The 14,986-nt window shown below is 42.9% G+C and overlaps 1 protein-coding gene across 1 annotated transcript; it reads left to right on the top strand.

The window, feature by feature from the left end:
• The first annotated feature begins 14,285 nt into the window (after positions 1 to 14,285).
• On the top strand, positions 14,286 to 14,768 carry LOC119824076 (U1 small nuclear ribonucleoprotein C-like). The gene has a single exon (XM_038344308.1). It carries the CDS (start codon positions 14,286 to 14,288, stop codon positions 14,766 to 14,768), a length of 483 nt encoding a protein of 160 aa, XP_038200236.1.
• Positions 14,769 to 14,986: the final 218 nt, after the last annotated feature.

The raw sequence follows: 14,986 nt of genomic DNA, 5'->3' as shown, positions 1-14,986 counted from the left end.
CTTTGGAATGATGAAATATCATCCAAGATTACCCTAGAGTTATAACTAAGACAATTCTGAAGATCCCATAGACTACCAGAATATCGTTGGGACTAGGTACTAAATCTCTCTCTCTCTCTCTCTCTCTCTCTCTCTCTCTCTCTCTCTCTCTCTCTCTCTCTCTCTCTCTCTCTTCCTTTCTATCTTTTTTCTTTTTTGGCTTCTTCCTAAGCAGAATAAATATAGCATTCAGGCATTCCTTTCTTAAGAGAGATAACATGAGGAAGCCGAACTTAAATGAGTTTTTCCATCTGTACACATTAGGATAGACCAACTATCCTGATACTATCTTACTGTTCATGAGTAGAACAACCATGTTTTGGGTATAGTGATGGTTGAATGAAAGAAAGAATTTTTTTTTAAAAAGGGGGGGGGACATGACTGCTCCTAGGTGTGGTGAGGAGAAAGTTTATGTAGGAAAAAGGAAGAGCAGAGCAAGAGGCAGAGACATCTGGGAGAGTCCAGAGTGAACAGGGTCCTGAGCAGGGCCCTGAGGAGAGGGGGGAGCCAGGAAGGAAAAGTGAAGACAAAAGGGGAAGATAACCAAAATGGCTGGATTACATAGGGAGGAGCCTCTGGGGAAAGGGCAGCCCAGCTCCTGGGCTGGAGAGGGTTAGGGTAGGGGTGGAGTATGCCAGTCATACGCTGTAACTGATAGAGACTAAGGCAGGCTAGGAAAACGAGGCCGGCACTTTGATGCCATAAATAGGTACCGCAGCCAGTTGTCCTAGGTTTGAGACCTAACAATGGTGAGTGTTAGTTACATTTCAACGTGACCAGATCTACACTCACTAAGGAGACAAGCTCTGGCACCCATGCAAGGCTTCTTTAGGCTAGTCTCTGGGCATGCCTGCACTGATACCTTGACTAGGGTAATTGGCGTGTTAAGACCTGCCCACTGTGGGTGGTGCCATTCCCTGGGCCGGGATCCTGGGCTGCATAGAAACTGGACTGAGAAAGGCACGTGCACTCATTGCCTTCCGCTTCATGATTCCCGATGCAACGTGGTACGTACAATGATGACGATATAACTGAATGCTCTTTTTTTTTTTATATGACTTTAACCAGTGAAGTATGTCCCTCAATCATTTTTATTTTAAACTGGAAATTCTCCAATGCATAAAAACGCCCGCTAGGGCTTTTGAGATGGCTCAGCAGCTTTGCAAAGCCGAGGACCTGAGTTCAATTCCTAACACCCGCAGTAGAAGAAGAGAACCAAGTCCCAACAGTTGTCCTCTGACCTCCACGTCACTTCCAGTCTTCTGGAAAGGCAGGAGGAACTACAGTCATTTTAAAATTCAAGTGAGAAGACCTGAGGGCACAGCACTACTCTGGCCCACAATATTTCCCTTAGTTTTTAACAATAGGATCTACATGTTTTGGAAAACGTGAATTAATTCTTGATGAAATTGTCACTAGACATATCCTGTTTGAGGGCCATGCTGGGATATATGAGACACTATTTTAAAAATTAAAGTAAGTCAGGTGTGGTGGCATATGTTTTTAGTCCTAGCGTTCAGGAGGCAGAGGCAGACATATCTCTGTGAGTTCAAGGTTGGCCTGGTCTACACAGCAAGTTCTAGGCCAGCCACAGCTACATAGTGAGACTCTATCTCAAATTATCAAATAATAATAAAGTACGAAAATCAATAAATAGATAAATAACTTAGAATCAGCATGCTTGGGTGACCAACTTAAAAAAAAATGGCTTTCTGAACAAATTTGGCATCCTTCTCATTTCAAATGGAATTGTTCAACTAACACCTATGACAAACTGGTTTGACCCTGGGACTAAAAACACCAGAAAGCACCTTTCCCCATGTAAGGTATTTGTTGCTGTGATAATTGCACGACAGACCGGTTTTAAGGAGGAAAGACTTGTATTGGCTCAGGGCTTGGGTGGGTTCTGTCTGTGGTCAGCTGGCTCCATTGCTACGGGCCTGAAGCCAGACTGAACATCATCACAGAGAGCCTGGAGCTGCAACGGTGAAACAGAGCAAAGCAGTTCCCCTCCTTTTGCAAAGGAAAACCAGAATGGGGACAGGGAATAAAGGATTACCTGTTGGGGAATATTACTTGCAGGTGTGTGATTTTGTTTACGCTGCATTTGTTTAGTTCTGTGAAGCTGTGTTACTGCGCCTGTCTAAAACACCTAGTCAATATCGAGGCAGGAGCAAGGATAGGTGGAGCTGGCAGGCAGGGAGGATAAACAGAAGGAGATTCAAGACTAAGGAGCAATGAGAGAACAGGAGAGGAGCACGTCAGGGGTCAGTCACCCAGCTACACAGCCACCCAGATACACAGCCGCCCAGATACAGAGCAAGCCATGGAGAAAGAAAGAAAGGAAGACATACAGAAGTAAGAAAGATAAAAGCCCAGAGGCAAAAGGTTGATGGGATAATTTAAGATAAGAGAAGTTGACAAGAAACGGGCAAGCTAAGGCCAGGCATTCATAACTAAGAATAAGACTCTGTGTGTGATTTATTTGAGAACTGGGTGGCAGTCTCCCCAGAAAACTAAAAGAGTAAAATATCACACAACAGGTATCTTTCTTGAGCGCACCCCCATAGATGCGCTTTCTCCAATTAGGCCCCACCACTTCCCTTCACATACGTTGGTCAAGGGATTAAACCATTGATGAAGGCAGATCACTCCTGATCCACTCACTAGTAAGAGATTGGCTCTACCAGCTGGGAACCAAAGCTTCAACATCCGAGCCTTTCGGGAGGGAGCGGCACTTAGTATTGGAACCATCACGGCCCTCACTATTTGTTCTTGGTAACTTTCCCGTATGTATAGAAGATATTGACAGTCCTAGTCTTAATTAGCTGAGAACGCAGAGTTATTCTGAAGTTAAACCCTTCAGTTTGATTGAGATGGTGGGGATTGGATGTCTACAATAATAACACGTGTCAAAAAACTCATTTTTTTTTTTTTTTGGATTTTTCGAGACAGGGTAGCTTTGGAGCCTATCCTGGAACTAGCTCTTGTAGACCAGGCTGGCCTCGAACTCACAGAGATCCGCCTGCCTCTGCCTCCCGAGTGCTGGGATTAAAGGCGTATGCCACCGCCACCCGACTGTCAATGTCTTTCTTGAAGGCAAATTTTATTTCTTTTCTTCTTTTTAGTCTTTATTTGTTTCATGGATTTTCGAGACAGTTTATCATCCCTGGCTAGCCCACAGCTCACTGTGTAGATCAGGAAAGTGCCCAGAGAGATGGCTTCAGGGAACAGGATTTGTTGCTCTTGTAGAGGACCTGAGTTTAGTTCCCTGCACCCATGTCTAGCTGCGTAAAACCAGTGATTTCAGTACCAGGGGATCTGGCAGTCTCTTGCCTCTGCAGGCACCTGCACAATGTGGGATTCACTTACACAGATGCTGACTCTGTCTCCGTTTTCTCTCTGTGTCTGTCTGTCCCTCCCTCCCCACCTCACTGTCTTTCTCTGCACACACACCCCCCCCCCGCGAGGCTGTGAAGACTTGTATACACATATCTGGTCTTTAATGTTCAAATGTTGTTTTTATGCTGGAGAAATGGTTCAGCAGTTGAGAGCACCTGCTGTTCTTCCAGAGGACTTGAGTTGCCAGCACCCATGTGAGGTAGTTCACAACGGCCTGTAGCTCCAGTTCCAGGGGATCTGACACCCCCTTCTGGCCCATTTAAGCCCCTCTACCCACACACAGGAATACAAATACAAACAAATATTATTTTAGAGTTTACTTTTCTAAAGTTTTAGATGTATGTGTGTTTTGCCTGCTTTTCTGTGTGTGCACCATATGCATGTAACGCCAGTGGAGGCCAGAAGAGGGCGTCAGATCCCCTGACACTGAAGTTATCAACAATTGTCAGTTGTCATGTGGGAGCTGGGAATCAGACCTGGGTCCTCTAGAAGAGCAGTCAGTGCTCTTAACCAGTGAGACATCTCTCCAGTCCCCTGCAAAAAAAAAATAAACCTTAAAAAAATATTGCTCTTTCATGAAGTACTCCATAAATATTTATTGAGGTAACTATAAGTCCATGCCTACAGTCCTATAGATTACAGGGCATTTCCAGACATACTATCTCATTCTGAGTCTCAAACTTTCCCAGGGAAGTGTGCACAGAGGCTATTACCGCTCCCATGAGATAAGGAAGCTAAGGTTCAGGGTAGTAATCTAGCCCTTCAAATGCCAGGCTAGTGACTTCCACGTTGTCACAGTCCCTGCCACTACTCTTGACAGCATGCAGTGTCTGCTTTAGCTTCCTCTTTGTACTAACACAAGATCTCTGCAGGATCAAAGGCCAAACTCTGTTTCTAGGAGAACTAAAGAAGCGGGTGTCGTTTTGTTATTTATACTGCAGTATATTCTGTTAGAGAGAACTACAAGAGATTTGAAATAGTCGGGATGCAGTATTAGGACTTTATCTTCAAGATTTGGGATACATCTATTGCACCCTTCTTTCTTATCACAATTCTGGCAGAGAGAGACTTCAGACTTCCTATGAATACTCCATGTCAGTTGCAAGTAATTTCTTTCTCACGGGTTGTTCCTGTTTTCCCCAATGTGCAATTCTAATAGTTAAACTAGGACCTTATGCGTGTTAGGCAAGCATCCCAACACTGATCTACATCCCAGCTAACTGGTAGTATTTTAAAAGTGCCGTATAATACATACGTCTTGTTCTAGCATTCGGTAATGACTCTACAATATTTTAGCCTGCTGACATTTTAAATGCATTGAACGCTAATGGAGGAGACATTAAGAACAAAACAGCAAAACCTGGGGTAAATGGAAATAAGGAAAAGTGAGAAATAATTTCGGGAGCCCAATTTCTTTTTGTGCAATAAGCGATCAGTCTCTTCTGTTGAAAACTAATACACGAAGTGTTGTATTTAGTTGTAACTGTCAACTTCACAGCTTGGACTCATCTGAGGAGTCTCGACTGAGGGGTTGCCCGAATCAGATTGGCCTGTGGGTATGTCTTGGGGGAGGGTCTTGTTATGACAGTTATTTGCTGTAGGAGGGCCCAGTCCACTGTGGGTGGCACCATTCCCTGGGCAGGTGGCCCCAGGCTGTATAAGAAAGTCAGTTAACCTTTGAGGGTGCCAGCAAGCAGCATTGCTCCATGCTTCCTGCTTCCGTGAGTTCCTGCTCTGACTTCTCTCAATGATAGACTGTGACTTGGAGGTGCAAGCCTTTCTGCCTCTAAGTTACTTGTGGTTAATGTTTTACCACGGAGACATCAAACTGGAACATGAACATAAATAGAGTCTTTTTATTTTATGCCACGTAGTACTGTTTAAAAACTTTTAGTCATGTATATTAATTTGTAATTAAAATTAAAATATAGCATTTACTATAAAATCTCAACCTCAATTCTTTTTATTTAAAAATGTATTCATTTGTGTGTGTCTTTCTGTGTGTATGTCATGTGTATTTGGATACTGGCAGAGACCAGAAGGGGGTGTCAGAACCACTGTTGCTGGGGTTGCAGGTGGTTGTCAGTCCCCTGTGGGGGCTGGGAACTGAGCTTGGGTCTTCTAGAAGAGCAAAGGCATTCTTAACCACTGAGCAATCTCTCTAGCCCTGAAACTTCAAGTTTTAAAAAAATGTATGTGTATGTATGTGTCTGCATGCTGGGAATATGGGGGTGCCCAAGAATGACAGATTTCCCAGAGTTGGAGTAACAGGCAGTTGTGAACTGCTTGACAGGGATACTGGGAACTGAACTTTAGACCCCGTGAAGGATAACAAGGGCTCTTAATGCCCAAGCCATCTCCCCAACCCAGTTTTTGGTTTTGTTTTAAATTTTAATTACATTGTGTGTGTGTGTGTGTGTGTGTGTGCATGCACGTGCATGTGTGCACATGTGTGTATGTGTGCATACACACGTGTGTGTGTGTCTGTGAGTGCCTGTGTGTGTGCACGTAATTGCAGAGCACTATGCTACACATGTGAAACTCAGAGGATTACTTTAGATGCCTCTCTCCTTCAACCACATGAGTCCCCACGGTCAAACAGCTCATCAGGCTTGGCAGCAAGCCCCTCTGCCTGCTGAGTCATCTTGCTGGTCCTCAGCCTCATTTTGTTTAATGGGACTTAGCTAAAGCACATAGTCTGAGTTTTCCACTGTCCGTGGCTAAACTGTGTCAGGAAGGCAGCTTTCCAGGGGAGGTGGCTGCACTTTAATTGCTACTGAGAATAAAGCCTTCGCTGGACTGAGGAGTTCTGTTCATTACTCTTCACCAAAAAGTTGAAGTAAGTCAGCTCTCCCTGCCACATGGTGGTGAGCAGAGAGTAAAAGCAGAGGTAATAGAGGCGGTTTGACAGCCCTTTATCAAGTAATACTCATTGCTTGGAAATGAGATATTTATGGCTCAGCGGTTAAGAGTGCTGTCTGCTTTTGCAGAGGACATGGGTTCAATTCCCAGCACCCACATGAGGGTTCACAGTCATCTGTAACCCCAGTCCCAGGGGATCTGATAGCCTCTTCTGGCCTCTGAGGGCACAGGACACACATGTGCACATTGCAGACATGCTGGCAAAATGTTTTCACATAAAGGAAAATCCTTAAATCCTAAAAAGAAATGAGCCTAGCTAGAGATGGTGGCACATGCCTTATCTATAATCTCAGCACCCAAGAAGCAAAGGTGGGCAGATCTCTGTGAGTCTGATTCCAACCTGATCTGCATAGTGAATTCCAGGCCAGCCAGCCAAGGCTACATAATGAGACCCTGACGAGAGAGAGAGAGAGAGAGAGAGAGAGAGAGAGAGAGAGAGAGAGAGAGAGAGAGAGAGAGAGAGAGAGAGAGAGAGAGAGAGAAACATAGGATGCTCAATGTGTCTAATGTTTGTTTTATTTTTGTAAAATTTCCTACTGATGAAATCTGAGTAGCATCCTGGGTATCCTGTAAACAGATTTTCCAGACATCTGGATGGGAATTCAAGCTTAGCAAAGTATGACCCATCCATAAGGTATATAACAACATGGGCCCTCTTGTGATCAGGAGATATTACTGGAACAGCTTGTGTTCTTTTGCGTCTTTCATGACACTTACCGGTTAAGCATCCCGCATGTTTATGAACAGTTACATTGAGCTGAGGTGAGGATGCTCTAGCACCTACCTGGCCTTATTGGGGGCTCCCTGATTGGCAAATCTCGAGACAGAACACAGCCCAGAAGTTAATGTGGTTGAGTAGGAAAATGGAGACAAAGACAGGGAAGAAAGACAGCCAATAAAGGGTGGAGATGTGGCAGGGTCAGCCATAGACAGGACCAAAATGCTCACCAGTGTTTGGAGGGGTTAAAGATTTAACTTTAATTTTATTTAAAAAATTAATATATTGGGGTTTTTTGCACCCAAATTGGTTGAACGAGGTTCATAGCTAGCTGTTCAGCCTCATCAACAAACTACATATGATACATGTTTCTCTTCAGATCCTCTAGGAGCCTGTCTGTTTTAGATTTATCTTACTCTGTCAATCACACATATATGAAACTCTGTGAAGTGTGAATTCTTTTTGAATTTTTAGATCAAGTTTTCTTAATGCATGTTTGCATTATGAAATAAAGCAAACAAATAGAAAGCTATGTAACTGATGCTTAAAATTCTACCAAGCAGACTTTACCCTTTTTGCTTTGTTTTTATTTATTTTTTTAAAAAATTTATTACCATTATTATTATTGGGTTGGTTGGTTTTTCAAGACAGGGTTTCTCTGTGTAACAGTCCTAGCTGTCCTAGCTCTTGCAGGCCAGGCTGGCCTCCAACTCACAGAGATCCGCCTGCCTCTATCTCCTGAGTGCTGGGATTAAAGGCGTGCACCACCACCACCCAGCTTTCCTTTTTTTTTTTTTTTAAAATACTAAACAAAATGTTCTAGATAACTGAAAACCCCATCCCGTCATCATTTTCTGGTTTGTCTCATGACTGCTGCTCTCTTTAAGGTGGTTATGTGCTCTTTGTTGCTTCTAACTCACCTGGATCAACTAGGAACACAGTATTTTTGTTTTTAAGCTGATAGACCTGGTATAATAGTGCACATTTTAATTGCTTGTGCATATATATCTGTGTACATGTGTGTGCACAGTGCTGTGCACAAACGTGTGCATGCATGTGGAGACTGCAGGACAGCTGCAGGTATCATCCGCCTCCTCTGAGGCAGCCTCTCATTGACCTGGACTCACAGACTGACTCAGACTGACTCATCGACAGTTGCCTGGGATCCTCCCTTAAGTTTCCTTAGCTCTGGGATTACAGAGGTATGCCATCAACCAGGCACGTCATGTGGCTCTAGAACTCAAACTCAGGTTTTCAGGCCTGGGAGACAGATGCTTTCCTCACTACACCTGACCAAGCACCTGCATGTAGGGTCATATTATACAGGCCCATATTTTTACATATTTCTGATTTATATTTTTTTTATATACAGAACTTCAGGGCACCGTTTGCACCTGCCACACAGAAGATGGTCACCTAGCCTTTTGAGACAAACTGACGCCATCCTAAACAAAGGGTCAAGATATGCTAATGTCACTCTGCTCCTTCTTTGTAATTTAGGGGGTCGCCTGGGAAAGAGTTGCTTTTCAGTCTACCTGACAGAGCAGGCATAGATAGGAAGACGAGACAAAATGGGCATAGAAAGGTGTGGACGAGACCACAGTCACTCTCCCCGATACCTAGGGAACAGAATGCTAATGACTTTCCCCCTCGGTTTATGGTTTTGGTATAAAAGTTGTTTGGAGAATAAACACGGATGGTTTTCAGGATGTGAATTCAGGACTTCATGAAGGATCCCTGAAAACTCCCTCCCGATAAAGTCGTGTGAGTTGTGTCTTTATTCCCACACCTCCACTCTGGTTTGAGAATAATTTATGTCGAGGCTGGACCCCGACACCTCCATATTTTGACTTTTACTTTGAAAATAGGGCATTATAAAGATTTATCTTGCCAAGTGGAGTGGTACATACCCATAATCCTAGGACTAGGGAGGCAGAGGCAGGAGGCTCATCACAAGTTCAAGGCCTGTCTGGTAGACGTGGTAAGTTCTAGGCTAGCTAGGGCTATGTGGTAACTCTCTGTCTCAAACAATAACAACCAAGAGCTGATAGCTCAGTGGGAGAGTGCATGAAGCCCTGGGTTCAATCCTCAGTACTGCAAAGAAATAGATAATTTATATTACATTAAGAGCTGTATGGATTTCTGTTGTATGACATAAATGGTAGTGACTGTATTCTTCTACTGGTATAGTGTTCCTATTATTTAAGCTTTTAAACATGATGTAATGCTCACTTTTCTCTGGAATAGCAACATAGAAGTGATTTATCTTTTCATATAGCTTATAATAACTCAGGATAGAAGGTTTTAGGTAGGTGTAATCTAGTTGGGATTTATTTTTATGTGTGCTGACCTAGGGGTCTGATTTATATTTTTTTATATACAGAAACAGAAGAAACTGAGAATTTTCCATCTTTTCCATTTTAAGTTGAGACACTACAGGCAGAGATGTGTGTAGGAGATAAGACTATTTTTTTGAAAGGCCACAGTGCCGTTTTCACATATAATAAATTGGTGCTCTTCTTTGTGTCACTTGCTCCCTCACCCATACTGAATTTTTCCCAAATGTTATTTTACAGTTGATCATTGATATATATATGAGATCACTGCATCTCGTTGGGTGATAGTTGTCATTTCTTCTTTCCCACCTCTGTCTCTTATTTAAGAAACAGAATCACCGGGCGGTGGTGGCGCACGCCTTTAATCCCAGCACTCGGGAGGCAGAGGCAGGCGGATCTCTGAGTTCGAGGCCAGCCTGGTCTACAAGAGCTAGTTCCAGGACAGGCTCTAGAAACTACAGGGAAACCCTGTCTCGAAAAACCAAAAAAAAAAAAAAAAAAAAAAAAAAAAAAAACAGAATCATTTGTAAAACTCCGCATCCAGGTTTGGTTGACTGTACTCCCATCCTATGAACAGAGTCACCGTGCACACTGAGGTATAAACTAGTTCAACCTTTGCACCATGAACACTTTTTAAGTGGCTTGTATGTACTTCCTATTTAGTTACATTGGGGAACATAATGTCTGGTAGCACCTTTTATTAATGGACCTTATTTTATTTTATTTTATGCTGGGAATGTAGCACAGTGGTAAAGCCCTTGCCCAATGTGTGTATGTCTTTGTGTTTGCTCCCCAGCATGCACACCTAAAAGTAATAGACTTTAGTATTTTGATTATCAGAAAAAATTGAGCAGATAACAGAGAGTTCCCGAATTACCAGCTCCTTTCTGCTCTATGACTAACATGTAGCATTAGTATGGCATATTGTTACAACAACTGATACCTTATTATTCATTAAAGTCCATGGTTTCTTCAGATTTCCCTTGATTCTATAAAATCTCTTTTTCTATTCTAAGATATTCAACAAAATACCATAACAGTCTCACTTTGAATGGTGTTAATTTTGATCAGTATTTTCAGGCAGATAGGCCATTATAAAGTTCTCTATCAAAATCTTTGAACTTTGTTAGCATCTACTAGTAGTCACTGCCTATGTCCATTATTTCTTCAGGAGTTGCAAAGTCATGTTTTTTAAAACTCTATTATTTCTTCTGCAATTATTAGCTAGATTATCCTATGCAGAATTTTTGGTTTTTTAGTTGTTATCTTAGAGAGATTTTTAACGGTTCTCAGCGTTAATGATTCTAATATTGTTTGTGGTAGGTATGAGAATTTCCAACTTGTTTTACCTATTAAAATTATTTTCACAGCAGTACAAAGAAAAAGCCTTATATTGCCAGTCAAAAGATGAGTCTTCCATCTATGATATTATGAAAGAAGCATTTGGTTTTTGCTCCATTTCCTGACTTATTGCTTCTAAAAACCCTCGGAGCCTCCAGGGTAACTGGAGTCTTTTATGCTATTATAATGTCAGACAGCTGAAAGCCCTAGGCAATTTCAGGATGGACTCTGGTTACAGGAAAGTCCATGTCTTGATTAGAACGTTGGGACTTTTAACCACACCCTGCTAATATCCAGGAAGAGAAGGGTTAAAGGCCAAGTTGATCACCAATCATTAATTATTTAAGCCATCATATCTATGTAATAAAGGCACCATCGACTCTTCAAAGGGAAACTTGGGGAACTTCTGGAAGGGCAAGGAGTGGTTCTTTGAGGGTGGGGCATCCCACCTGCCCTCCCCCAGGACCTCACCACAGACATTGCTCATCTATGTCATTGGAAACACCCTTTATGAGAAACCAAGGAACATAACTCAAGAGTCAACGAGTCCCGTGAGATGCTCAAGAATTTAGACAGGCCCCAAGTGGTAATATGGGAGCCCTAATTTATAACTAATTGGCCAAAAGCACAGGCAAGGAGCCAGGTGTAATGGAGCGTGCCTGTAGTCCCCGCACTTGAAGGTAAAGGCAGGAGACCAGGAAGGAGTTCAAAGTCATCGTTAGCTATACCAAGAGTTGAAGTCCAGCCCAAGTTACAGGAGACTCTTGTCTTTAAAAACATGCACAGGTGAAACAGCTCAAGGCTGTGATTGGTATCTGAAGTGGAGTTGAACCCTTAACCTGTGTGTTGTCAGGTGAGAATTGCTCGGTTGTGGTGGTGGTGAAGGTAAAACCACATATTGGGGTTACAGAAGTATCCTGTTGATTGTGCTATATGAGATCAATGTATGTGTGTGTGTGTGGGGGGGGGGTGTTCATGATATAGGTGCATCAGGCCCATGTAGAGCCCAGAGGGTGACATCAGGCTGTCTTCTTTAATCACTCCTTCACATTATTTTTTTGAGACATGGTCTTTCCTGAACCCAGAACTCCCAGAGTAGCTAGATTGGCTAACCACAAGATGCCAGGATCAGTCTGTCTCTACCTGCCCGTGCTGGGGATATGGCACGTTGTCATCCACACACAGGTAGTTGCTGTGGATCTGAACTCATGGCCTCTTGCCCGTACTGTAAGCACTCCATTCATGAATCTCTCCAGCCCTGAGTTTTGTTTTCTACATAGTCTCCTTTTAGGTAATTTGGGCCATGTTTGGAGACTCTCCAAACCATATTGTTGAAAGGCAAATTATTTTTTGAAAGGCCAATTAGTAAGTTCCTTACAAAGAAAGCTATTTGAATATTATCATGTGAGCTAATACATTCCAAGCTCTTAACTGACATTGACAAGTCATCTTCACAGAGTTTTAAAAGCTAAATTAAATAATTTGCGTGATGTAATAGCGAGCGCTATAATAGTTTATGGCTAAGAAACTGAGGGCCAGGCAGTTCAAGGAAGTAGCCTGAGGGAGCCAAGTTGTGTAAATATATTAAAGAGAATTTCTGACACAAATATAAGAGAAAACAACCCTTTTTACAAACACAGATATGGCATATCAGCTATTTCCCTTCTCACAAATACAGTCCATGTCTAAAGAGCAAATAGAACTTTCTATAAGTGGTGGCGGTGGTGTTTGTATAAACCATAGTCTTAAGAGACTGTTTCTGAGACTTCCTAAGTTTAATTTCAAGAAGCAGAAGATGGAGGGGAGGGAAATAAGGAAAGTTAAGCCAACATGATTCTATTCACATGTCTGAACATATGTGAAAACTAATTCAAGATCCCAGGTTGCCAAGCCTTTGGATTCCATCTAAAAAACGACAAATCTTCCTCAATGATGGCTCTCGCCTAATACAATTTCTATAGAGACTGCCTTGCTTACTCCTCTTTGTATACCCTGCTCTATCTTAACTAAACTTTAAAGACAAGAGAAATTGGGCATGGTAGCTCATGCCTGTAATCCTATTTGGGAGACTGAGGCAGATGGATCCCTGAGAAAGACTTCAAGGACAACGTGGCCTACTATGTAAGACCCTGTTTTTTAAACCTAAATAAATAACTCCGTGCAGGTGACTTGGAAGTTCTTCATGACAATAGGCTTCACAATAAGAAGACATCTGAATTGGCTGTCCAAATGACCTCTAATAGACTTCAAGTTACATTATCATCACATTTCTGGGTTAAATGACACATTAGCCAATGCCATTAATGAGGGTTGAGAGATGCTCCGATCTATGAGCATAGCAATCAGTCACTGGGAGTCATTTTAATACCATGTTCATTAGCAGAATAATATTAGTTTTTTTCCTGAGGACTTAGGCTCTATCTAGCTACAGGTTCTTAGTCCCACTAAAAGTGTCAGGTATGGGTTCTATCTCATGGAGCTGACCTTAGATCCAGTCAGAAAGTTGTTACTCCCATAACACAAATGTCTTTTTTTTTTTTGAGACAAGGTTTCTTAGTAGCTATGGAGCCTGTCCTGGAACTAGCTCTGTCGACCAAGCTGGCCTTGAACTCACAGAGATCCGCCTGCCTCTGCCTCCCCAGTGTTGGGATTAAAGGCGTGCGCCACCACCGCCTGGCTCACTTGTGCCATTATTGCATCAATCCAAATGTCTTTATTATTGTAGTTTGTGGGGGTCATGTCTAGGGTAAGCCTGATGATTTCTTTTCTCCTTGAGTAGAGTGCATAGCATCTTCCAGTACCATGAAAGCCATCCGGTAATGATGAAGCTTCCAAGGGAGTACCAACTTGCTTTCTCCATGCTTTGTGACTCAAGTAAGTGGTGTTTTCAGCAATAGGGTCTTACTGCCATGTTCTGGGAGGCAACCAAGGGTATTATTGGCTAGAGCCTGTAATGGTTGGGGGACTATGAGACACTAGCCAACAAGTCAAAACAAGGTGACTCAATAAACTCTTTTACTTTAGAGGTAAGTTGGTCTCAAGAGTTTTGATTTAATAACAGAAAGAGTAAATGTGTAATGACAAGTCAAACACTTGTTTCCAATGCAGTAGCCTCTTGGGATCTACTTAAAATATTCCCCAGTTTACTGCCTATTTTGTGTATAAATATTAATACCTCAATTGTTTAGAAAGTAAGAAATATGACCTAGAGTTTTAAGCAGAAATACAGATGGCATTCTTGGCTAGTCCCAGAGAGAAGAAGAAAAAAAAACAATATTGAGATTGGAATCCAAGTCTTCACGCATGCCTGACAAGTTCTCCACCACTGAGTCACGCACCCAGCCCAACCTAGAATCTCTTCTTGCTCAGAGCCACGGTATTTGACATCATTGTTTGGGCCGTACTCTACAGATAATAAGCTGGCAGAGAAAAATGAAGAGGCCACTGGTGTGGTTTGAGCTGTATCCCCAACCAGCATCATTAAACTTGTATGTTGAGAAGCAGTTAGCCAATGGCCTGCGAGCAACATGTCTAAGTTTTATTGTGACTATTGTGATACATATCTTACCCATGATTCTCCATCTGTGAGAAAGACACACTGCAGTGGTCGGAAGCACAAGGAGAACGTGAAAGACTACTACCAGAAATGGACGGAAGAGCAGGCCCAGAGTCGAACTCACAAAACAACAGCTGGATTTCAACATGGAAAGATATCTCCAGCTCCATCCTCTGCTCCTCCTCCTCCTGCAGGGGCCATGATCCCACCTTCCCCCAGTTTCCCGGGTCCTCCTCGCCCTGGCATGATGCCTGCACCCCACATGGGAGGCCCTCCCATGATGCCGATGAGGGGTCCTCCTCCTCCTGGGACGATGCCCGTGGGACCCGCTCCTGGAATGAGGCTTCCCATGGGTGGCCACATGCCTATGATGCCCGGGCCTCCCATGATGAGACCTCCCGCTCGCCCTATGATGGTGCCCACACGACCTGGCATGACTCGGCCAGACAGATAAGAACGGAAAGGCTCTTTTTCGGTTTTGTATTTCTTGTTATGTTTCAGCAGGAGATCATGGTGCTGAGCCTGGGTGTTTTCCAGCTGCATGACAAGAAAGGCTTCCCCTTTCCTAACAGAATAGTTTGGAGGGGAGAAGTGGGATTAGAAAAAGTGCAGCTTTCACTTACATTATGAAATGTGAAAATAAAATTGTCAGCTGTTTGAGTTAAAAAAAAG

Source organism: Arvicola amphibius, chromosome 9, assembly GCF_903992535.2.
Source record: "Arvicola amphibius chromosome 9, mArvAmp1.2, whole genome shotgun sequence".
Lineage (NCBI taxonomy): Eukaryota > Metazoa > Chordata > Mammalia > Rodentia > Cricetidae > Arvicola > Arvicola amphibius.
Note: the sequence above shows the minus strand (reverse complement) of the source record. Positions and strands in the feature narration are given on the sequence as shown.

Coding starts and splice junctions, on each gene's coding strand:
- LOC119824076 (XM_038344308.1), top strand. CDS start 14,286: ATGTCTAAGTTTTATTGTGACTATTGTGATACATATCTTACCCATGAT.